General features: G+C 47.9%; 1 protein-coding gene across 2 annotated transcripts in view; it reads left to right on the forward strand.

The window, feature by feature from the left end:
* Nucleotides 1-1,237: 1,237 nt before the first annotated feature.
* Trappc10 (trafficking protein particle complex subunit 10) overlaps nt 1,238-24,381 on the forward strand; it is a 76,570-nt gene continuing 53,426 nt past the window's right edge. Inside the window, exons 1-3 of one of the 2 annotated variants that reach the window (XM_026410060.2) lie at nt 1,238-1,364; nt 17,441-17,522; nt 21,815-21,950. In XM_026410060.2, the coding sequence (XP_026265845.1) occupies nt 1,298-1,364; nt 17,441-17,522; nt 21,815-21,950 (285 nt within the window). In that variant the 5' untranslated portion in view covers nt 1,238-1,297. The remainder of the gene's footprint in view (nt 1,365-17,440; nt 17,523-21,814; nt 21,951-24,381) is intronic. The other variant, XM_026410061.2, reaches the window with a different exon arrangement.

Here is a 24,381-nt window from a genome sequence, read left to right on the forward strand (position 1 = left end):
GGGGTGTTTCCGGCCCCCCTAAATGGCAGAACTTGATGTCCAAGCTCCTTCTTTCAGGAGGATCTCTCAGGGTTTGCTGTAGGGTTTCTTCAGGCAGGTGTAGAGTGGGCCTTATTTTAGGGTAGGGTCAGCAACATATGGCTCACAGGCCACATCTGGCCTGTGAATGCATTTTTTTTTTTAAAGGTGGACACAATACCTTTATTTTTGTATAGCTCTTGAGCTAAGAATGGTGTTTATATTCTTAAAAAGCTGTTTTAGAAAAAAAGAGAATGACAAAATCTGTACTGTGGCATGTACAATTCTGTGACTTTTCAGAACAAGTTTGCTGGCACCTGGGGACAAGGTCCTTAATCTCTGTCTCAGTTAAATGTCCCAGATGTGTTAATGGCATGGACAGGTCTTCCCTGCAGCACTGCTCCACCGCAGTCTTGGTGGCATTTCCAATCTCTAACAGCCACTCCTCCAGGAGCTCCGTGGGGTCTCTCAGCCCCAGCCCTCGCCTCCCGGACGCCGGAGGCCTTCTCCTTCAGCAGGCTGCCGGGGTCCCCGCCCGCCTCCCGGCCCCGCAGCCTCGCACCCAGGATGCACCCGGCACCCTCCTCGGCAGAGGCGTCCGCTTGCGGACTCGCCCCCGGTCATTCCCTTGCAAGTCCCCGCAGACCCGCCTCCGTGCCGTGAAAAGCCAGGCTTTATTTCGCGGCATTCCCAACACGTACCACGCCAGGCCCGGCGTGGCAGGCGAGGGTGAGGGTGGGGACACCAAGGGACCGCCGCGACCCGCGGAGCGGTTAGGAGCGGACGGCGGCGGGGGCGAAGCGCGGGGACGCCCGAGGGCCGGCTCGCGCCAGGGGAAGCGGGCCTCTGCCCGTGGGGGCGGGGCCGGGATCTCGGTGGCGGGAAGGCCGTCCCTCGGGTCCCGCCTCCTGGCAGTGACGTGACCTCGCGGCCAGGGAAACCCGCGAGCGGAGGCCCGCCGGAGCCTGGGGCGTGGGCGCGCGCAGGAGACGCGCGCAGGTGCACGGCCGCGGCGCCCCGGGGCCCTTTCCGTCGGAGGGCAGGCGGAGGGAAGGCCCAGGGAAGGCCCGCCCCTTTAAGCCGCGCGCCCCGGAAGTGGTCATGCGGCGGCGCCGAGGCCGGAAGTGGACGCGGCCGGCGGCGGCGGGCGGCGCGGCGGACGGCCGGCTCGGGAGCGGCCTCGGGGCCGGCGGCGCGGCTCGGGCTCGGGCGCGGCGGGCCCGGCGCGGCCTCGGGGGCCCATGGGGCGCGGGCGGCCGGGCCGGTGAGTCGGACGCCCATGGACGCCCCTGAGGAGCCGCTGCCGCCGGTGATCTACACCATGGAGAACAAGCCCATCGTCACCTGTGAGTGCGGGCGCGGGCGGGGGGCGCGGCCGGGCGCCGGCCACCCCGGCCACCCCGGCCACTCGGGCCCTGTCGGCCGCACCCGCCCGGCTGCCGCTTCCTGGAGGTGTGGCCGGAGGCGGCCCGGCCTCCCGCTCCCGGCGACCTGCGACCCGCGGGGACGCCTCTCGCCGGGCGGTGGGACAGCGACTGCCCCGGGCGGCCACTGCCAAGACCCGGGCGGGGAGCGGGGCCGCGGGATCCAGCCTAGAGTAGTCTAGCTGGGTGCAGCCCCCAGCACGCCGCCGGCCAGCGGATGTCACCTGGTACAGCCCCCAGCGACCCGGGCGGCCAGCTGGTGTCACCCGGTGCACCCCCCAGCGACCCGGCCGGCCAGCTCCTGGTCACCCCGTGCTGTGCCCAGCGGCCCGGCCGACCAGCCAGGTGTCACTCGGTGCAGCCCCCAGCAGTCCAGCCGGCCAGCCGTGTCACCCCATGAGCCTGCAGCAGCCCCGCCGGCCAGCCCCTGGACACCCAGTGCAGCCCCCAGCGCCCGACTGGTCAGCCCCTAGTCACCCCAGATACACTGGCCGGGACCGGGTGGGCCTTTCCAGTGGGCTGGGTCAGCTTGCTGGTGGCAAGCCTCTCAGTTCCGAGTTGCAGGCGCACAGGGAGTGAGCACAGGTTGTTTTTGGTAAGTGTTAGGTAGCCAGAGTTGCAGGTGACCAGTGCAACCCCGTTTTGACACAGCTGGTGTTCCCTGTCATTGAAGCTTCCTGCAGCCCTCTGGGCAAGTGCTGGGCACTTTTTCAGAGGAGAATCCTAGGCCTGGTGGTCAGAGGAGTTGTTCCACGTGCCAGGCCCAGCTCAGGACAGCTGAATTGCTATCTCTGTGCCTGTGGTTATTTTCCTTACATTAAATGCACACACAAAGGAAATGCTTTTTAAAGTATAACTTTAGAAATAAAAACTTTAAAAAACAACGGGGCTTGTGGGAAGTGTTGAGATGTTGGCTGACATTTTGATGACTTGCTGAGCAGGATTTCAGACTACAAGTATTTGGATTTTTGACTGTTGACAGCATGTATTTTCTATATATTAATGACATTGTGCAGTTAACTTTTTCCAAGTTCTTTCTATGCTTTGAAAAGAAGCAGAAGCTCTCTTATGTTGCAAAGCCCAGTGTTATGTAGGTCTCCAGAACTCTGCTCTCTCTATTTGTTCCTCTTTCCCCCTTCATTCCTTTTATGAATAAGCATGATCCTTGTAAACTCCTCTTGTTGGATGCCTGAGAAATTGTATAAAGTTTACGTTATTGCTTCCTCTTTACATAATGGATTTTCTTATAGAGGTGACTGTCTGATTTAAAGTTGGAGTCTTGCATAGTTTTGCAGTAACTTCTCAGAATGTTAATTGAAAGTCTTGCTTGACTCTGCACATTCTCTTGGAGTGGATAGATGTGTCAGAGCTTGTCTGGAGGCCTTGCCACTCCTAGGTGCTTCTTGATTCCTCAGGGAAGGTGAGCTCAGTTCACGTTCAGTTTCAGTGTCTTCCAAATCATGGAAAATTTTCTCATGGAGTGCTGCACGCAGTATGAATGCTGGATAAGCGTTCATTGCAGGTGGGGCATCTACATACCAGATTGTATTTCCTCCTCTTAGTTTGGGAAGAATTTCCACAGGCATTGTATAAATGCCCGAGAGCTCCTACTCTGTTAGGTTTTGCCAGGTCTGAGGGCTAGAATCTGTTATCCTGTAGTCAGTGTTTGAGAAAACTTTGATGGTCAGTTTTGCACAGGTATGCATGACAAGCAGCTGTGGGGTGCAGTTTCCTTTCCTTCAGCTTCTTGGGATGTGGTGTATTGGTGGAACGTTTTCTGTGTGTGAGTAGCAGAACGAGGAAGAGTTGTACTGATGGAACCGCTGTCTCAGAAGGGCAACTTTCATTCTTTGGAATCTGAGAAAAGAAAGTGGCTTCAGTAAGTGTTCAGAGAAAGTTCATTTGAAAAGTAAAACAGATCTCTTTGAAAGTAGAGTTTTAATTAATTAATTAATTAATTTTTAGAACCAGGGATTAAACCCAGGGGCACTTAACCATTGAGCCATGTCCCCAGCTGTTTAAAATTTTTTTTTTTTTGAGACAGTCTCACCCAATTTGCCTAGTACTGAGCTAGGTTGCTGAGGCAGGCTTTGAACTTGCAATTCTCCTGCCTCAGCCTCCTAGGTTTCTGGGATTATAGGAGTGCACCCTTGCACCTGGCAATAGAGTTTTTTTTTTTTAACATGGTTCATGCTTGAGATTCCATTCCTGCATGTCTGAGGCTGAAGCATTTGTCCTGGTTTCACTTCATCCCACTGTCGTCCTCTGGCTTTCAGCCGGCTTGTTTAGGAGGACCTGGCCTAAGCAGTGCAGACAAGGGTAGTAGGAAATGCCTGAAGAATTCTACTCAGGGGCCAGTTTACAGCCTTTTAAATATTATGTACATATTATGTTAGTTTGAAGCATTTTTGCTTTAAAATATCTATTTATGTCTTATTTGCAATGTTCTTACTTCACATCTCCTTGAATCCTTAGCCAGCCCTTGAACTCTTATGGGGGCTGTATTTGTTTTAAAATAAAAGCAGTTTATGCTTATTATCAGTTTTTTCCATAGACTTGGAAAATTTTGCTTTAGTGAAAAAAAATTGTGCTTACCTTTTTGAGAAGTATCTGAAAAGTAACTGGTTCAGGTAAATTTAGGAACATAATGGTACTAACATTGTTAGGCAGATGCATGGGCATGAGAAGAATGAGAGATTCCCAGACATTAGGGGTAAATAGAGTAGATTGTTACTTTAAACCTTGCTGAATTATTTAAATACTATTTTGAAGCTGCCTGAAAGTTTTAATACATTTTGATCCATCATTAAGATTGTTAACTTTTGCCTAATGGGCTCTGGTGAGGAGAGACTACTTCAGGAGAGGATCCACTTTGCACTAAGGCTAGTTAGAGCTTGTAAATACTGAAGAATGCTTCTGAAACTATTCTGCAGTGGGGCTGGGCGATGAATCACCCAGTCAGAGCAGTTTGAATATCTATTGTATAATATATTAATCATGAGAATGCTCAATGAACTGAAACAAATCCAGGGAATCCATTTGATCTAAATTTAAGTTCTAGCTTAGATTCCCCTACCCCACCCCAACTATATGGTCAATTCTGTTTCAGAATAAAGACTTAGGTTTCTGACCCAGGACCTGCTAGGAAAGACCTGTTCTTTCTCCAGGTGTCTCATTCATGGACAAAGTCAACATCCTTCCACTGATTTGTGACTTTTCTTTGTTCACTGTTAGGCACGGTGCCTAAGATAGCACATGCTGTCAACTTGGAGTTATATAATATCGAAAAAATAATAGTTCTCTCCATCCAGATGATCTTTTTTTGCTGGTAACATCTTATGTTGCCCATTTCCTTTTTCTGAATCTGTTTTTGGGGTTCCAGATCTGATGTTCCAAATCTTTCCATTTTGACAGGGGAAGAAAGGCAGCAGGGATGTAAATGTGTGTACCTGGTTGGAGTGTGGGTTCCCTTGCAGGCTAACCTTTTTGCACTTGAACATTATAATTTTCCTCCAGGTTTGGAGGTGTGGTGCTTGGGATGGAAGCATTGTTTTCCACTGATTTGGAAGGAACTTTTTTTTTTTTCTTAGTTGGGAAACACACATGTAGGTTTTGAATCATGTAGGCTGAATCATGATTGAGAAGGGGGGAAGCTGTCCTCCTCCAGATCCTGGGTGTGTTTGGAGGCAGGAGTAAAGGTATCACCAGAGTGCTCACCTTGTTCTATAGGTGTGGCATTCTGCCTGAGGCTGGTTAGGAGCAATTGTGTCTTCAGGTAGTGACCTTGGCCACACTTGATCTCTGCAGACCTCATCTGTGACATGGACAGTTGGGTCGACTAAGTATGAAGCTCTGGAGAGAGTGGCTGGGAGGTAGTCAGTGCACAGGAAGTCAGCTGCTGAGAAGAGACCCGTCTGCTCACATGCCTTGGGTTTCAGTGAGTTTCCAGACCACCTCTAGGTTAAAGGGGATACCTGGGGCTTGCGTTCATTAAGCAGTTAGGTCTATTAAGCACTGTATCCCAACAGCTGCCGTGGAGTTTTTGTACAGGAATATTCTTTGCCAGTTGATGGGGTGAGGTGACTTAGTGTATGTGATCTCACAGGATACAGGTGGATCTCCAGGGCCCACTCTCTTACTGGCTTTGTGCCCATCTGCAGACCAGGAGGATTGGGACCACAGGTCCTTAATTGCCAGCTTCCTGTTTCTGTCCTTTCCTCCTCTACTCCTGCCTTCCTTTCTGCTGTCCTTCCTCTTCCCAAGTCATTTCTCGTCTGGGTCTGTTCTTAAAGTGAACTGTAAATCTATTCACGGTTCTTTGGCCTTAGAGAACTTTTGAGTTTAAATTACAGATCAATGACTTTGGAGTTGTTCATGAATCCCTTTTTATCCCACTATAGCTGACGTTCAGTGGTCAGCACGTGTAATCTGTTTAGTTTTGAACTATGTCTAGAGTCTGGCTGTTTCTCTCTCCTTTACTGCTGCTCCCAACTCTTCGGTGTTTTCATCTTCCCAGGACCACTGCCTCGGCCTCCCAGTTGGCCTCCCTGTTCCATCTAGCCTCCTTCCAAGAAGTTCCAGCGTCTGAGCGCTCTGCTCCGCCCCTCCAGTGGCTCATTACCTTCCTGGAACCTCCACAGGACTGGGGTATACCTCAGTGGTGGAGCTCTTACCAACATTCACGAGGCCCAGGGGTTTACCCCCAGCACAAAGAAGCAAAAATGAAAAACAGAACAAGAGCAATCTTCAAAGACCCCTTAGACACACAGCCCCCACCCTGTTGCTGGCTTCCTTGCTGTGCCCGGGACCCCTGCAACCTGCATTGGCCTCTGGCCTTTGTCACTGTGTCTCTCTGCCTTCTCTTCTCCTGAGTTCCTGGGACATGGTGGCTCCTGCCTGCCCTCTGGTATCTGCTCAAATGTCACCAAACTCTAGGTCTGCTCTGACCACCTCCCCCACACCACTTAGGTTTGGGATCCCATTGATTTCGCCATCTTGGCTCAGCAACCCCCGACGCCAGTGCTTGTTTTTGTGTTCATTGTCTCTCCACCCTAACCCCGGCTGGTGTGAGGCTCATGACTATAGGGACGTTGTCTCTTTGGCCACTGCTGTACTCTGGCACCTTGCACAGTGCTTGGCATGGGCAGGTGCTGAGTAAGTAAGATGAGTGAGTGAGCATTTCTCCAAGGGAAAACCCTGCTGTATGTCGTCCTTGTTTCCATAAGACGGAAGGTTTTGCTGCCATAAAATTATGAAGTACAAACAGAGCTTTGTAGAAAATCCTTGGAGAGTTTGAATCCTGATCTCTCTGGTTTGTTTTAGGTAAATTATATGCCCTTTTTGACACAGGCACATTCTCTGTTTGGATGTTTTGAATTGAGGAACCCATTAATCCAGTAAAACAAATAGAGCTAACTGGTTGGCCAGGAAGCAGTTTTTTTTTGTACTGGGGATTGAAATCAGGGGCACTTAACCACATCTCCAGCCCCTTGTTTTTTTTTTTTTAATTTAGAGACAGGGTCTCACTGAGTTGCTTAGCATCTCGCTGTTGCTGAGGCTAGCTTTGAACTCGTGATCCTCTTACCTCAGCTGCTGGGGTTACAGGCGTGTGCCACAGCCGCTGCACCCATCTGGAGACCAGATTTGCAAGGTCTTAGGAGCTGTGTTTGGTTAGGCTTTTTTTAAACCTCAAGTCAGTAAAATATAACTAGGTGACCAAACCAAGGTACTCTTGGGGCCCAGGAGGATCTTCTGAAGCATCCTTAAGGAGAGGTCATCTGGTGTTTGGAGGAGGCCTTGGACAAAGATACACTTCTTATTCTATAAAACTGAACTTGAAACCTTACAAATGCACTAGGAGAACATCAGTCCATCTTTATTATCAAGTGTGGAATCTAGAAGTGGAATTTTTGGATCAAAAGGTGAGGAGTTTGACTTGTGAAACTTTCTTCCAAATGATCCCTGTGAAAAGCTATACCCAGGTTTGATTTCCCTACACTAGGTAGGGGAGAATGTATCTTTTTTATTTTTTGACAGGCTGATGGGTTGTGGGGATAAAAACCCAACTATTATTTGGTAGGAAAAAAATCATAGTTTTAATGGCTTTATTGACTTTAATGTACATACTATAATTGAACACTACTTTTGGTAAGTTTTTAGAATTCTCTAGTCATCATAACATTTCAGCCTGTTACCTCCAAAAGAATGCTGGTAGAGGTAGCAGTTAATCCCTGCTCTGCCCCAGCTGGGGCACCCCGTGCTCCACGTCTACAGGTTGGTTTCCTAGATATTGTGCGCAGTGCAGCCATGCAGGTGTGGTCTTTGCATCTGGCTGCTTTTATCTGCGGAGTTTAGGTGCACGCAGTGCACTGCTGTCAGCATGCCTTCTGTTAGTGCTGAGGAGGATTCCACTCTATGGCTGTTCCTCAGCATGGTCATCTTGTCACCAGTTGATGGGCACTTGGATTGTTTCCACTTTTTGGCCTTGTGAATAATGCTGCCATGAAAATTTGCTTGCATGTACACCTGTGTTTTCATTTTTCATGTGAAGATTCTTAGGGGAGAATGGCTGTGTCACATGATAAGGTTATGTTTAACTTTTTTTAAAAAATATTTTTTGAGATGTTGGTGGATCTTTATTTTATTCATTTATTTATATACTTTTCAAGGTGGCTGTCCTGCTTAACATTCCCACTGCAGTCTAGCAAAGATTCCAGTTTTCCCATATCCTCAGTGATAAGTTGTCTTTTTATTTTTTAACTATTATCATCTTATGAATATAAAGTGGCATCTGCTTTAAGTTTTATTTGCGTTTCCCTAAATGCTGTATTCTCTTCAGTGAAATGTTTATTCGGGTCTTTTTCCCATCTTTTAATTGCATTAAAAAAAATTTTTTTTTAGTTGTAGATGGACAGAATGCCTTTATTTTATTTGTTTATTTTTATGTGGTGCTGAGGATTGAATCCAGTGCCTCACGCATGCTAGGCAAGTGCTCTGCCACTGAGCTACAGCCCCAGCCCTTAATTGCATTACTATTGACTTGCAAAAGTTCATTTAATTTTTCTGTATATATGTCCTTTTTTGGACATGATTTGAAGATTTTTTTTCCCAGTTTGGTTTGCCCTTTCATTTCCTTAATGGTGTCTTTTTGAAGTGCAAACTATTTAATTTTTGACAAACCCTTAATTTTTCTTATAGTGCTTTTCATGTCATACGTAAAAACTCTCTGGTCAGGATCAGTGGCTCATCCTATAATTCCAATGACTCGGGAGGCTGAGGTAGGAATATTGCAAGTTCAAAGCCAGCCTTGACCACTTAGTGAGACCCTCAGCAACTTAGCAAGACCCTGTCTCAAAATAAAAAATATAAGGACTGGGGATGTAGCTCAGTGGCAAAGCACTTCTGGGTTCAATCTTCAGTGCCCTCCCTGCCCCTAAATAAAACCCAAACCAAAAAGCACTCTTTGTCCAACCCAGTGTTATCGTAATTATTTTAGTGTGTATGTATCTTTTGTCCATGAGGTTCTTTTTATAGATTTATTAGTAGTTTGATGTCTCCTGAATTCTGGAGTACCTGTTTACTTGTGCTGCCTTAACGTTTATGAGGTGAGGAGAAACGTGCCCTGGTGAGTTGGAAGGGCACTGTATTCATCCTGCTTGTATCAGTTTCCTAGGGCTGCCATAACAGAAGTAGTACAAGTTGGGTGGCTTAAAACAACAGAAATCGATCCCCCACCCCATCCTGGAGGTGGATGGCTGAAGTCAAGGAGCCTCTGTACCTCCTGCGGCTCCCAGCAGCCCTAGCATCCCCGACCCTTGGCTGGTCACTCCGTCATCTCTTGGCCACCTCCTCTCCCTGTTTATTTCACCTTGTGTTTTCTCTTTCTCCTATACTTGTCACTTGTCATCAGATTTAGGGCCTAGGACAGTATGTATCTCCAGGTAATCTGGGATGATCACCCTGAACTTGATCCCATCTCCACAGAGCCTTTCTCCAAACGAGGTCATGTGGACACCCAGCTCTGAGGGTCCGCCCCTCAACCCCCTCTGCTGAGCGTCAGTGGCTAGCATTCACCAGGTGTCAGTTTTACATGCTTCTTCTGCTTCTGTGAATTTGTCCTTCCCGACCTCTTGACCAAGAGTCCGTGTTCCTGGCTTTGGGGCTTTGGATTCTTCTGGGTGTTGACACCGAGTGGAATTGCCTCTTCTGAGAAGAAGAGCAGCCCCTTCTGCACACTCTTACTTTTTCCCTGTGGAAATAAATGCCTTTGTTCGGCCTTTTTTGGATATCTATTATACGGTATTTCCTTTCTCAATATTATTTTAGACCCTTGTTTGCAAATTAAAAAAAATACATGAGTAGGGAAATAATGAAGAAACTAAAATCAGTTTTAGACCTTGGTTGCACCTGAGAGCATTGTATGTTTGGAAAGTTTTCCTATTTTCAGCTGAGAGCAGTTAACATTTAGGTCATTGCATACATTTCAGAGTTGAAGTTTTCAGCAAAGCCTTAGAACTGAGAACAACCCATTTGGGTGATAAAATCTGGAGCACACCAATTGTGGGCATTTTAGTTCACCTGGACCAGTCAATAAGCTTTTAAACAAATAGAGATAATTTTAAAAATAAGCTTTTAAACATCAAGTTTGACAATGGGAGGGCTGTCTGAGGTTATTTTGAAGTTATTTTGAAGAGCAGAGGGCCAGTTGTGCTCTGGGTGACCGTGGTTATCAGTGCTGAGTAACCACAAGGGCCAGCTCCGAGAGGTTTGGCTCTCCTCCAGCATGGGCTCACCAGTGCTCAGGGAAGTCAGACTCCATCTGCCCACAGGCACAGGCAGGTCTGTCTCTAAAACTAGCCCTCAGAGACAGCCTTTTCCAGAGAGTTAAGTAAAATGGAAAATCACTTTTTAAATTTCATTGAGGGGCTGGGGTGTGGCTCAGTGGTAGAGTGCTCGCCTGGCATTCGCAAGGCACTGGGTTCAATCCTCAGCACCACATAAATGTAAAATAAAGATATTGTGTCCACCTAAAAAAAAAAAAAACTTAAGAATAAAAATTAAAAATAAAATAAAATAAATTTCATTGAGCATTCTAAGAACTCAAACTCACACTAGAAATTCTTAGTAGTCTTACTCATTCCAAAATGTAATTTGGAGTCTGAAAATTTGCCATTACTCCATTACTCCTATCCTGTGGGGTCCTGGTTTGATTGGTGTGTCACATGAGTGCTGAGGCATTTTTTTTTTTTTTAGTGAGAGAGGAGAGAGAGAGAGAGAGAATTTTTTTTTTTTAATATTTATTTTTTAGTTCTCAGCAGACACAACATCTTTGTTGGTATGTGGTGCTGAGGATCGAACCCGGGCCGCACGCATGCCAGGCGAGCGCGCTACCGCTTGAGCCATATCCCCAGCCCGCTGAGGCATTTTTACTACTTGAAACTGTACCAGCCCCTGTTCCATGCCAGGCACTATTGTGGGTGTTTGGTGGGGCTTTATCTGTGAGCAAAGGTCCAGCTCTCAAGAGCTCTCCTCCTAGCAGCCAGTGAGTTGGGCAGTCCCTGCCTCATTCTATATTATTTTGGAGCAAATTTCAGACATCATATAAATGTTTATGATAAAGGCATGTCACAACTGTATCTGCTGTACACTAAATGTTTGTGCCCCCTCCAACTCCTATGAGACTCCAGCTCCCACGTGATGGCATTTAGGAGGTGGAGCCTTTGGTTACATTAGGCTAAGAGGGTGGGAGCCCTTCGTGATAGGATCGGTGGCCTTGTAAGAAGAGGAGAAGAGGTGCTGAGTCTCCCACTCCTACTACTCCATCTCACGGAAAGGCCAGGTGAGATGCATTGAGAAGGTGGGCATGTGCAAGCCAGGGAGCAGGCCTCCCAGCAAGTGGACCTGCTGACACCTTGGCTTGGACTTCCAACTCTGAACTGTGGGAAGTGCATTTCTGCTGTTGAGCCTACCTGTCTGTGTCACTTTGTTATGGTATTTGAGCTTAGAATATGTCTCTAGATAAGGACTTTAAAGACATCACTACCAACTTTTTTTTTTTTTAAAGAGAGAATGAGAGAGGAGCGAGAGAGAGAGAATTTTTAATATTTATTTTTTAGTTCTCGGCGGACACAACATCTTTGTTGGTATGTGGTGCTGAGGATCGAACCCGGGCCGCACGCATGCCAGGCAAGCGCGCTACCACCTGAGCCACATCCCCAGCCCACTACCAACTTTTAACATACCCCAAATAATTCTTAACGTGAACTATTCAATGTTTATATTTCCCATTTGCCTTAACCTTCCCAACTTTGTAAACTAGCGTTCAGACACAGTTTTTATGCAGTCAGTTCCCTACTCCTCCTGTGGCTTGCCATGTGCTGTAGGCCACCTTGTGTCGGCTGCTCCGCTGCTGCTGAGTTCCTTTTGGTTCTGCACGCTGTTCAGTGGTGGTGTGTCTGATTGGTTTTCCATTCCATCCTTAAATGTTGCAAGATGGTAATATTGTAATTTTGGCATTTTTCATTTGTTGGTTGGAATCTTGCTACAGAAAGGGTGTGTGTGTGTGTGTGTGCATGTATACATGCATGCTTACTGCTTACAGTGTTTGCTCACCCAGTAGTGCAGTGGTGCTGCACAATTGACCTTTCCCCAAAATGAGCTGGTTCACTAGCACCCTGCAGTGGTGATCGGGTGGCTTTTTTAAAGGGTCACAGAATTGCTGGGTGTACTTGAGGCTGTGGTGGCGGCTGTCTCATTGTGTGCATGTTGTCGCATCTTTGGCTGCGGAGAGCCTCTTTCAGGCTGGCTTCAGAGGCTGGTTCTCACTGTCTGGCGTGGCAAGTGCCCCAGCTCACTTTGTACATTTCCCTCCCCAGTCCACAGTCCGCTGATTGTGCAAGGAGCCCTGGTTCCTTTTAGGGAAAGCAGTATTTTAAATTAAAATCAAAGACTGGGGTTTCAGTGAACTACGCTGTCTTTTATATTTTCTTGTGCACTGAAAAATCTCAGCTCTCGAGGGACTTGGGGTGATTGGAGGTTCTCAAGCTTGAGTTGTGTTGGAATCCCCTGGTGGACTTGTTAGATGCCTGGAGTTCTGCATGAGCAGGGCTGAGCAGGGTCTGACCAGTGTGTGACCAAGGCCAGATGATGACTGTGCTGCAGATCCAGGGAGCCACCGTGTGGGGTGCCACACGACCGCCTAAATGCCTTGCCCCTCGTTGCACTCAACATGTGCTGGGCTGTATGGCACACTCCTTTTCACAGTTGTGTAGAGTTCCACCGTGTTGTAGCAGTTCTGAGGTCTACACTGCTAGTCCCCATTGGTACATTTGAGTTGTTTTTCATTTCGCTGTTTTAAATGCCCTGTGTCAGACAGCCTGTGCTGGCAGCTGCCTTCTAGCATGCGTTGGGATAGAGCCCTGCAAGAAGGCTGTGGTCTGTGGTAAATGTTAAGAGTATTTTGCTAAACTGCCAAATTCTCCTCTTTCATGTCTGTACTGTTAGGAAACTGCCGGGAGGTGAAGGGTAATCTGGATAAAGTGGTTTGAAAACGCGTCCGTCCATAGCCCAAAGCAGGGCACACCTGGAACAGGTGGGGCCTCTTCAGTGTCACGACTCCTTCCAGCTGCTACAACACTCCTGTTTTCTTTTGTGTAATCTATGTTAACTGTTAAATACTGATTCTTTGGTGTTTTTCAGTTTGGGTACATTTATCCAATCTTTTTCTTTTGAAATTTTTTAGAATTTTAAGTGAAGTCTGGTCTTAGAGGGCTGGAGAAGATGACGGTCATCTCCTTGGATGGACCTCTGAACCTCCATGGCATGTGTGCTCAGTTGTCCCTCAAGTTAAAAGAGAGAGGACTTTGGGGACTTGGATGTGTTTCAGTGGTTAAGCACTCCTGGGTTCAATCCCTGGTTACTAAATAAATAAATAAGAACTTTGGGTTTGGGGACTTTATATCTTTTTTTTTTTTTTTTTTTTTTTTGGTACCAGGGATTGAACTTGGGAGCACTCAGCCACTGAGCCACATCCCAGCCCTATTTTGTATTTTATTTAGAGACAGGGTCTCACTGTGTTTTTTAGCACCTTGCTTTTGCTGAGATTGGCTTTGAACTTACAATTCTCTCATCTTAGCCTCCCAAGCCACTGGGATTGCAGGCCTGCACCACGGCTCCTGGCTGGGACTGTATATCTTTGTCTCGTCTTTATGTGTCTGTCGTAGTCCCTTCTCTGCAAATTCCCATAGCATAAACTCAATGAGCACTAATGTGCTGTGCTGTTTTCTCTTGGTCACCCCTGGGAGAGAAGAACAGAGGGAGGAAGAGAGAATATACGAGTGTGTGTATGCAGGGCTGAGGATCTGGAGGAGGAGAAGCAGAGGCCACATAAGGACCAGGAGGAAGGCCAGGTGGGTGGGCATACATAACTAAAGCCAGTGACAACCGGGCAGGTCCCCTGTGTGTGATGGAACTTCGTGGCATTCCAGCAGACCCGAGGCTGGGGTCCGTGACATCAGGCAGCCAAGGGAAGAAGATCCCCATCTCACTGACTGCAAATGGCTTCTTAAAATGAGGTCTTCTTTAAACAGTGGAGGGCTTCCAGTGAAGTGGGGCAGTGTCTGAGTAAGAGACAGGGGTGACTTGGCCTTGCTTCCTGCTCATGTAATCTGGATCCTTTTTTTTAGGCAATGTTTCTCCTTGCTTCCCACCCAGCCCCAGATGTGGAAGCCTTTCATACATATACTTCAGGAGGACGCTGGTGTGGGGGTTCCCTGCTCCATAGTTATGTGTTCAACATTAGTTTTCCCCATGACAGAATTCCCAGTTTGAAAGATTAATTTTCATTATGGTATTGACATTGGGCATGAATTACAGCAAATCCACACTGTACATTATTGAACAGGCTGAGACAACTTCCCAGTTTGTGACCTCAGAGGTTTTTTATTTTATTTTATTTGAAACTCTGTCTTCCCGAAAGCTGATAAGGAGCAGTTAATGAACATGTGGTCTCTGAGCAAGCAGGGGCGGGCTTGGGCTTGAAGATGCGCCCTCCATAGTGACGTTTCCAAACTTGAGGACATAACCTAAACTGGATCGCGGCTTGCGTTCAGCAGCATGTTTGAAGAGCTGCCGTCTCTGCAGAGTCTTCTATTTAGCGCGTGTTAGATAGATCACATATTTCATTCTGCTGTTTGTTATTGAGGGGCCACTCGAGGCCGGATCCCACCACCACACTGCTTCTCTGAGTCCCGACCAGGGGCTCACCCAGCCCTGGCCGAGAGCTTCAGATGTGAAACGCTTGCTGCCCCTCACCTGTGCAGGTTCTGTCGCAGACCAGAGCTCTGGTCGACCCTGGTCGACATACAGAAGGCTGTATGGGGCAAGCTTGTGAGGGTTATCAGACTCTGTGTACATGTTCCTTGTGTACTTATGTGACACTGCATGGCAGGGACTGTGTGTGCATGTGTGTGTGAGTGAGATGTTATATGGAAAACTAATAAAAAAAGAGAAAGCTTCCATGTGGTTGGCTTAGTTTCCATCTAGTGAATAGTAAAGATTTTTATATATCTATGGAAACCTTTAATGAGGCAATAGAAATTGGCAAAAAATAAACTTGAAGCTGACAGAAGAGGTGTTTTTGGTTTCTGTTTTGTTTGGTTTTGGTGGTGCTGGGGATTGAACCCACGGCCCCAGCATGATAGGCAAATGCTCTGCCATTGAGCTACACACCCTGGTGCTAAAGATTTTCTCACTGAATTGATTTCTGAGATGACTGCCAAATAAATGAACAAGATGAAAGTGCTAAGTGAAAATATAAAATTTATTTTTATCTCCATAAAAATGTAGCAGCAGCAGCCCTTTTACCACTACTCTAGGTTACATCTGCACATCCACTGCTCACTCGCCCTGTGGCCTTGCTGGGGAGCCGTTTTTACTTTCTGTTTTACATCTGATCCCCGAGGCACTAAATCCCCAAGCTTACTGTGGAGAGTAGGCTGTCCCTGCCCTGGGTGACCCCATGGTGTACAGGACGGCGGCTTTCAGGCCTTGCTTGCCCCGAGTGACTCCATGTCATAAAGCAGCAGTTTGCCATGTTACTACATTTTGAGTACAGGTGCCAAGGTAGAAACTTTACTACACCTTGTTCGTACAGGTGAGCCACCTGGTGCCCAGCCCAATCATAAGGCACAAACTGACCAATGACTTATTCATGCCAAAAAGAAATTACCATCTGTGAACTTATTAAATAGGAGTCCGTCCATGGGCATGTGGCATGTCAGGTCCCATCAGACACACAGAGCTGCCAGCCACACCAGATGTAGCCCCTTGTGTAAGAGGAGAGTGCCTCACGCTGGCGTGGCAGGTGTGGACTTGTCACGTGGCCACTCCTCAGGATCCTTGCCCAGGAAGATGGCCAGAGCCACCTCTCCCAGGTTTCAGTTCAGCCTGTCTCCCCTGTGGCCACACAGCCCACTTACAGCTGACACCTCAGTGCTGCCCTGTGCACCGTGTCTGGTCACCTGTGTGACTTTCTGCATCTGTGTCAGCCCTGCCTTCACTTCTAGCGAGGTCTTTGAATCCTGTGGCTGTCTTAGCCTTTCTCAGCCTTTCTGTGACCTGTTTGTCATCAAGTGAAGTGTGATGCATGACTTGAGTTTGTTGATAATAGAGGTTAAGATTGGAATAGAAAGAAGACCTTGTGATGCTGGGGTCACTGTCACCAAGTGAAATCACGAGTACCCAGTTCAGTGAAGTGGATAAATGGACTGAGTAGGTGAATTTATTTTTATTTAGTAAATTCTGACATTGTGAAAAGACACAGAGGTGCCCTGTCTCTTTTGATGGCATGGCTAGCTCATGACCCTTAGGCAGCTGGTCAGTGGAGGAGCAGGACAGGGACTGGACAGTGAGGTTCCCAGTGCCACCCCAACCACTCCACTCATATATAGAGAAATGACCTTTCTTGACAGGAGAGTGAAGTGGACATAGCTTTCCTATGTTCGTACATGAATACATGACCAGTGTGACTCCATATCGTGTACAACCACAAAAATGGGAAGTTACACTCTGTGTATATGTGGTATGTCAAAATACTATCAGGTATAACTAAAAAGAACAAAAAATAAATAAATGAGCTTTCTCTCTGCAGTGACTTGACATCATCATGTGGGTTTTTTTTTAGAGTTTTTTTAGGTTCATGATCACAAAATAAGCAAGTGTGTTAATGGTCTACATCAGTTTCTGATGACTTCTTTAGATCAGTATAAAGGCAGTGATGAAAATGGTTTTGCTTAAAGAGGACCTTCTGAGTGTAACAGTTTTAGCATCCATTAAAAGGTTATGCCATCATTTCTTGAGAGAAGTAAATGGATTTTTTGCTTCTGTAAAGCTAGGATGAAAGAGCTGGGTGTGCAGTGTGAACCTGCACGTCCCTGCTGTAACCATACCTGCCGTGGGCTGGCTTTGCACCCCGACACAGCCACCTCTCCAGCCTTGCTTTCCTGTCTGTGAGTTGTTTCCTCCCAGGAGATCCTGGCCAGGGCCAGGTGAGAGGCTGGGGGGTGAGCACTGCAGCTCCTGCTGGCATTGGGGGACGCTGGAGTTACTTGGAGGAAGGCGTCCACGTTCATCCCTTGGGTTTCCCTTCCCATGTGGAGTTTTCTGGCTCTTACACAGTTCCGAAGGCTGGAGAGCACAGGGCTGGGGGCTGAGCAGCTCCTGACTTCATGGCCTCTGGCGGGCCTCTCGCCTTCCTGATCCTTGTTCTCCTGTGGAGAGCCCTGGCCATCTCATGGGGGTATTGAGAGGTTAAGTTCAGCTATATGTGTCAAGTGTTGGATGTTTTTGAGATTAGTCATTTAGAGACACAAAACAATCTTGTTTGTGATGTCCTTTTACTGAAAAAAATTGCCCAACAATACACTTTGATAAAAGCATGTTTTGTCTATATTTACCCACCTACAAGTGCCATAACTGGATTTCTCTTCATTCCGTTGTAGGTGCTGGAGATCAGAATTTGTTTACCTCTATTTATCCGACACTTTCCCAGCAGCTTCCCAGAGAGCCAATGGAGTGGAGAAGGTACAGTGTCTGGGTTTGGGCTGTAGCCCCACCTGCAGTTTCTGGGTGTGAGAGCAGGCGAAGCAGCACAAGCGAGGGCCTCTGTCATCAAGAATGGAAGGGCTTCCCCTGAGCTGCGTCTTACTGTTGAAGGCATTGGACGATGCTCTGTAATTTTTGGGGTGCTTGATCCTTGAGCATTCTAGGCAAGGGCTGTGCTTTCTAGCTAGCTCCAGCATGATTTTCTTAATGAGACATTGGATGGCAATTTTTTTTTTTTTAAGTTAAAGACTAATGTTTGTAGGAATGACTTGTGATTCTTTCTGGTGAATCACAGTATCTTGAAGGTACAGGCAGCTTGCTGGGGAGACATATACCCCTTAGCAGCTGGGCTACCAGAGCTTCTCACCAAGCACCCGTGTACTTTCCTTAAGGATAAGAAGCTATATGAAAAGATGTTACTTAGAAATTAGAAGGAAAAATAGAAGAGAGGCCCGGTCACCTGTCCCTGTAGTTGGCCTCTTGAGTACACACAGGTCCCATTGTCTACGGACTTGTCCAGAGGAAGTCATTGGCTGGGAATCTTCCTGGTGAGATATTATTTGTGGAAATGTTTGGGTTTTTACACATCAGTAAGGTAACCTGATGTAGTCAGGGTGCATCCTGACCTCCTGTTGTTCCCCCGTCCCTGTCACTGTGGCTTTTGTGTGGTGTTCCTCTCTGACCATTGGTTTTGCCTATCAATGTGAAAGGCTCTCTGGTGACTTGCCCTGGCCCTCAGGCATGAGTCTGGTTTCTGTGCCTGATGATGGTGTCTCAGTGTTAGTGAGCCTCAGCTGTACTGTGGGCGTCAGGAGTGCCGCATGAGAGAGGATGTTCTTAGAGAAAGCACGTTCACATGCCGGGAGGCCCAGTGGCTGAGAGAGAGAACACTTCAGCCAGTGCAGAACTTAATGCCTAAAGAAGCGGAGTAATTGTGCAGGATTTCAAATAAGCATGTGTTATTGAACGTTCAGGAAGATACAAGAAGAAAGGGATGTTCGTGAAGCAAGATGGAGGTAATGAGGGAAAGAAAACTGAATGGAGAAGCCACTTAGATTGCATATGTTGCCATTTCTGCACCTTCTTGAAAGCCCTCTAAATGAGAGCCAAGGACTGCACTGTTGGACCCACACAAGGATGGTGCCTTGGCCCTTTAGTACTACCAGAGGAACGCCACAGCCTGCAGCTCCCACAGCGAGCAGAAAGTCACTTGGCTCGCAGTTCTGGAGGCTGCAAAGGCTGAGATCGGGTGGCATCTGCCGAGGGCCTTCTACTCTGTGCTGATGTGGTGGAAAGATCCCACAGGGAAGACGGAGAGGCAGAGGGCCAGACTCTTCTTTCCTAAGAAACCCACACCTGCAGCAGTGGAACTGCTGCCAGATAATGGCACCGTCCAGTCCCATGCAGCGGCTCCTATTCTAAGCTCTTCTTGAGGGTCCCACCTCTTCACACTCTTGCAGGTTTCCAACATATGAACTGTGGTGCACATGTACAGACCATAGCAGAGAGAGAGAGGGGACAACAGCAGCTGAGAGATGTGGACACATCTGTGGGAGAAGGAGGAAGATGGAAAGGTTGGGAAAGAAAAGCTGAGATAGCTGAGCCCCAGCCTGGGTTCATAATGCATGACCAAGTGCAGAGCCTTGGCAGGCAAGGGCGAGGCCCACTCTGGGAAGTAGGCTGGCAGAGGTGTGGACAAGGAGCACAACCCAGGTGCCCACCCCATCCATCAGTGGCATCCATGCAGATGGCTCTTGCCTTGCCTCAGCAGAAGCCTGAAGGACCTTCAGTGGACAGAGAGGCTCTCGACCCATGGATGTGAGGCCCTGCAGAAGTCAGGGAGAGGGGCCATTCTAAGACTAGCAGCTAAGTTCTGAACAGCTCAAGCCCAGGGCCAGGAGGTCTACAGCCAGACCGCTCCTGGGCAAGAAGGTGGAGAGTTTATCTCAGGAAAAGTAGTGGCCTGGGAAAGACCGATGGAGTGCCCATCAAACTCAGGAGTCTTAGGTGAGGGATATCCACCTGAAACATCAGAATGGGGCCTTACTAGGAGTAAGTGTCTTTGAAGGTATACGTAAGGTAAGGCTCACTGTGAGATCATCCTGGGTTAAGATGGACCCCAAATCCAGGAGGTGTCCTTATAAGAGACAGAAAGGAAGAATGCAGAGGCACATGGGGGAGGTGGAGATGGAGCCACAAACCAGGGAATGCCCAGAGCTGTCAGCAGCCCCCAGAAGTTGGAAGGGAGACAAGAAACCTCCCACTTAGACTCAGGGGAGCTAAGCCTGCTGACTTTTGATTTTGAATTTCTGGCCTCCTGAAGTGTGAGGCAGTAAGCAAATGTTGTTTCAAAGCCCCCAGCTCCATGGTAATTTGTTACAGCAGCACTAGGAAACTCAGACAGAAGGAAGGCAGAGACGGGCAGGACAGGCAGCACCGTCGCAGGGTGTGTGTGTGTGTGCACACGCGCGAGTGAGTGTTCCAAAAGCTTAATACTGTATGTTATGCACATATAACTTTGGTAAAAAATGGGAATTGATTAGATCTTAGAAATAAAAATATTGAAACAAACCTTATCAGATGCACAATAGCTGTCTAGCTGAAGGGCCAGTGAGCAGGCTGGAGACGGAGCTCGGAAGACCATGGCCCATGCTGCGCAGGTGGGTGAGTGGAGAGGGCAGCTGGGACAGAAGGGAGGGGAGACTGGCAGAACCAGTACCAGGAGTGTCCCAGAAGCTGACCAGGACTCTGCAATAATCCCTGGATGTCACATAGTTGAAGAGAAAATGAACACCGAGCTAGGAGACTGGAGGAAAGCGAGGAAGAGCCAGATGTGTAGTGTCTAACTGCATCTAAAATGCAGTATGAGGTCCAAAATTAACAGCAGTCGTCTTGAGGTGGTAAGGGAAAATGCTCTGAACTAGGGCTCATCGTTCATGCTTTAGTGAGAGGGAGAGCTGAGCCAGAGCCTCTCGAGGTCTCGTGCTGAGAGTCTCCTGCTCCTGGCCCTGGGCTACCCCAGGGACCTCTGCTTTTAGTGGGGAGGTACTGCAGTAGGCGGCAATGTTCACAGACTTCTCTAAGATCAGAAGCTGTACTGGCCTCTCTGAGTAACTCGAGGGTGCGTCCCACAAAGAACGCCAGTGTTAGTCTCAGAATGTAACTGTAGACCAGGTGAATGTGGTGTGTTAGAATATTTAAAGTAAAAACTTGCTGGAGTGGGGATATAGCTAAGTGGTAGAGCGTTTGCTGAGTGTGCATGAGCCCTTGGTTTTGACCCTCAGCACAGCAAAAAAGAAAAGAAAAAAGTGTTGGAAAAAAAAAACTGCCGTGGCTGTGCACCATGGCCCATGCCTATGATCCCAGTTACAGGAGGCTGAGGCAGGAGGATTGCAAGTTTGAGGCCAGCCTGGTAACTTATCACCCCAAATCCCCCAAAAGTGAAAATATAACCAAAATAGAAATAGATGGCTAAACTTTGAAGCTGGCAGAACAAAAGAATGGAAGAAGAGAACTTGATTACCCTCACAAAGGATGGGGAAGATGGAGAGCTTGCAAATAGTGAAGGCACCCTTTCAAGCAGAAGTGTAACTGTGTGGAGTATGATCGGCTTCAACTGACTAAACCCAGAGCCTCCCTAGACTGAATTAAAACAATCCAGCCGTAGATGTTTCAAACACAGCTACCGAGGTGGAAAATAAAATGCACAGGGAAAAGACACATGGTGCTTAATTTGTTTTTTAGGCATGAGCACAGCAGCCTCCTCTCAGGACCTTAGGTTAGCTGTGTGACTCATGGGATCTCTCTTTGGCTTCTTTCTTGGGCTGAGGAAAAAGGGGAGGTTTGTGCCACTATTTTATTTGAGCTCTGCAAGAAAAGCCTGTTCTTTATCACGAGGTAACTCTGCTCCTTGGGTAACACAGGTTGCCCCCGAGCACCAGTGCTGGTGCAGTTGACTTGTAGAGCTGCCCTCGTTTCCTCTTTCCCAGTGACTTCGGGGTGGTTGTCGTGCGAGAGCTGTCTCGGGCTGTGGGGCCTTGGTGGAATGGGACCCGTCAGGGGAGCGTTGCTGTGTGTGTTCTGCAGCAGCACTTTACAGGAGGGAGCGTGGGTGTGTGTGAGGTGCTTCCAGTACTTCTGCACAGAGCATTGGTCATGCTCATACTGTATTTGCTTCTGAACTCATAGATAGGATTGAATTATTTATTGTTGCATCCCTGCTGAACCTTGTTTAGTTGTTTTCTCAGTTACTTTTTAAAAATTGTTTGTAGATCCTATGGCCGGGCTCCAAAGATGATTCACCTGGAATCAAACTTTGTTCAGTTCAAAGAGGAGCTGCTGCCCAAGGAAGGAAACAAAGCTCTGCTCACTTTCCCCTTCCTTCATATCTACTGGACAGAATGCTGTGTAAGTATTGGTTCAGGGAGAAGAAGATGTTGGGAGTGGGCTGAAGCCCCGTGGGTGGGTGTGGAAGTCCAGCCTGCCTTTCAGGTCGCCTCTGCACTGTGCTCTCTCATCTTCATTGCTTTGCGAGATGCGTGGCTATGTCCTTGGGTGTTTCTGCTCCTGGCCAGTGTGCAGCACTCTGGGATCCCAGTACATCTCAGTTCCCGTGTTCCGTGCTGGTGCAGTCTCATGGTGCCTTGGGGCCATCAGGTTTGATCTGTTTGAGCTATGTTTAATTCTTACTTTAGTGCCCCTTTCGCAACCCTCCACCTTGTGCTGTCCTTGGTGGCCGTCGTCATCTCATCTGCTTAGCCATGACCTCTTTCACTGACTGGGTGGCTGTAGAGGGAGCATTCCAGAACCTGGGTGTTTTGCAGCTGTGTATTTATGACCCAGACATAATTCTGGGTCCTTTCTTGCTATGTGGACTCTACTACGCATTTAGCAGCATTCAAGGCACATAAGTCATCACCAGGGGACCTTTTAGCCTGTAGGCTGGGCTGCAGAGATGTTTTGTGTGTGTGTTTATTGTGTTGGACTCTGGAGACCTGTGCCTGGTTTCCCCTGCACTTCACCCCATGTGCCTTTTCCCAGCAGAGTCACGTGTAGGCAGCGACATGCTAGTGTGTGTGAGGCACTGCATACTGGGGGAGCTCACTGGCCACTCAGCACTCAGGGTTTTTACTGAAATCAATCACCTGAAACCCTCTGCTTGGCACCTACAAAATTCCAGAAGCAAAGCAGGTGTTTGGCATAAACCCACTGTGCACGCACACAGTATCGGCCCACTGAGGCCCTCATACTGCAGGCTGCTGGAAACCCCCCCACAGTCCGGGTTCCAGATGTAGCCAGAGGCCTGGTAGGCAGAATGGCCTTCCCAGCCTGCCAGGCAAACCCTCCTCTTCTTGACCCCTCATGCCTAACTCCAGAGCCTGGGTGTTTTGCAGCTGTGTATTTCTGACCCGGACATAATTCTGGGTTTTGATCATAATTTGGATTTTGACCATTTGCCCAGAGTTGTCTGATTTCTTCCTAGTTCTGTTGCTTTCTCCCTTGATGACTAGTAAACCGTCTCTGGGGTGCCACTCCAAGACTTCAGTACCCTGCATCCTGTCCAGCCTTTTCACACTTACATCTGGCCTCCAGTGGCGGTTCTTTCCTGAGATGCTCTTTACAAAGAGTCCTAAGCATCTGCCCCCCCATCCTCTACCCCGAGGAAGACACAGTGCGTGTTCATTTATTCAGGGGTTATGGCCCCTTCCCTGTGCTTATTTTGATGCCCAGGCTGGTCTAGATTTGGCCAGTGAGAATCACTTCAGCTGACTTCTGTGTCCTTTCAAGCACTTTCTAACTTTTGTGCATACCAAGGTATTCTAGGTTCTTATAGCTTTTTTTTTTTTTAATATTTATTTTTTAGTAGTAGTTGGACACAATACCTTTATTTCACTTTTTTATTTTTTTGTGGTGCTGCTGAAGATCAAACCCAGGGTCTTGCACGTGCGAGGCAAGCGCTCTGCTGCTGGGCCATAACCCCAGCCCTCTTGTAGCGTTTATTCCAGCTGGACATAGCTGTTTCTTTGGAGTCCTTGTCCTTGGGCAGCACGTGTGCTCTTGGGTACCTACGGGCATGTTGCTGTCTCTGGCCTCTCGGTAGACAGAGCTGAGAAGGAAGTGTCCAACAGACTGTGAGTCGATAACAGTGCCTTCCAGCATGGCCTCCACCCTCAGGCTCTTCCGGTAGCTTTTCCACATCTGCTTCTCCTCACTCAACAGCATCAGTGTGGATATTATCCACCCATTCCTATAATATGCGAAGGATAATCTCAGAGCTGCTAAAAACATGCACCACAGTGAAAACAAGTCCAAGTGGAGCTCAAGCCTTTGTGCACTTGTGCTTCTCTAGCCTGACAGAGTGCTACGGAGTCTGTCTGGCTGGCCAAGTCCTCCCCAGCTCATCCTTTCCGCATTTGCCTAGCTACGCTCACAGGTTGGAAAGTGCAGAACATGTACATGTGCAGAACAAGTGTCTTGCTGATGTCTGGGCCTCCTAACCAGGAGCAAGGGCTCTTGGCTTTGTGCACGCTTGCTTTTGTGTTGTACACTTGCTGTATTTCTTGTTAAATCTGTATGACTTTGTTGCTGCTTGTAAATGGGGCTTTTGCTCCCATTGTATTGTCTAGTTATTTTTGTGTATGTGAGGCTATTGATTGATTTCCTTATTAAGTAACCTAGCCGATTTCTCTGATTGTAGAAATTAGTTTTACCTTTGATTCTCTAGGTCCCGAAGTCTGGGGCTTTCTGTCTTGCCATATGCAGAGGGAGAGAGTTTACTTTTTCAGTCTTTGTGGCTGGAATTTTATCTCTGATCTGACATTGTCAAATAGCAGAGGAG

The sequence above is a fragment of the Urocitellus parryii genome, chromosome 2 (assembly GCF_045843805.1).
Source record: "Urocitellus parryii isolate mUroPar1 chromosome 2, mUroPar1.hap1, whole genome shotgun sequence".
Classification (NCBI taxonomy): Eukaryota; Metazoa; Chordata; class Mammalia; order Rodentia; family Sciuridae; genus Urocitellus; species Urocitellus parryii.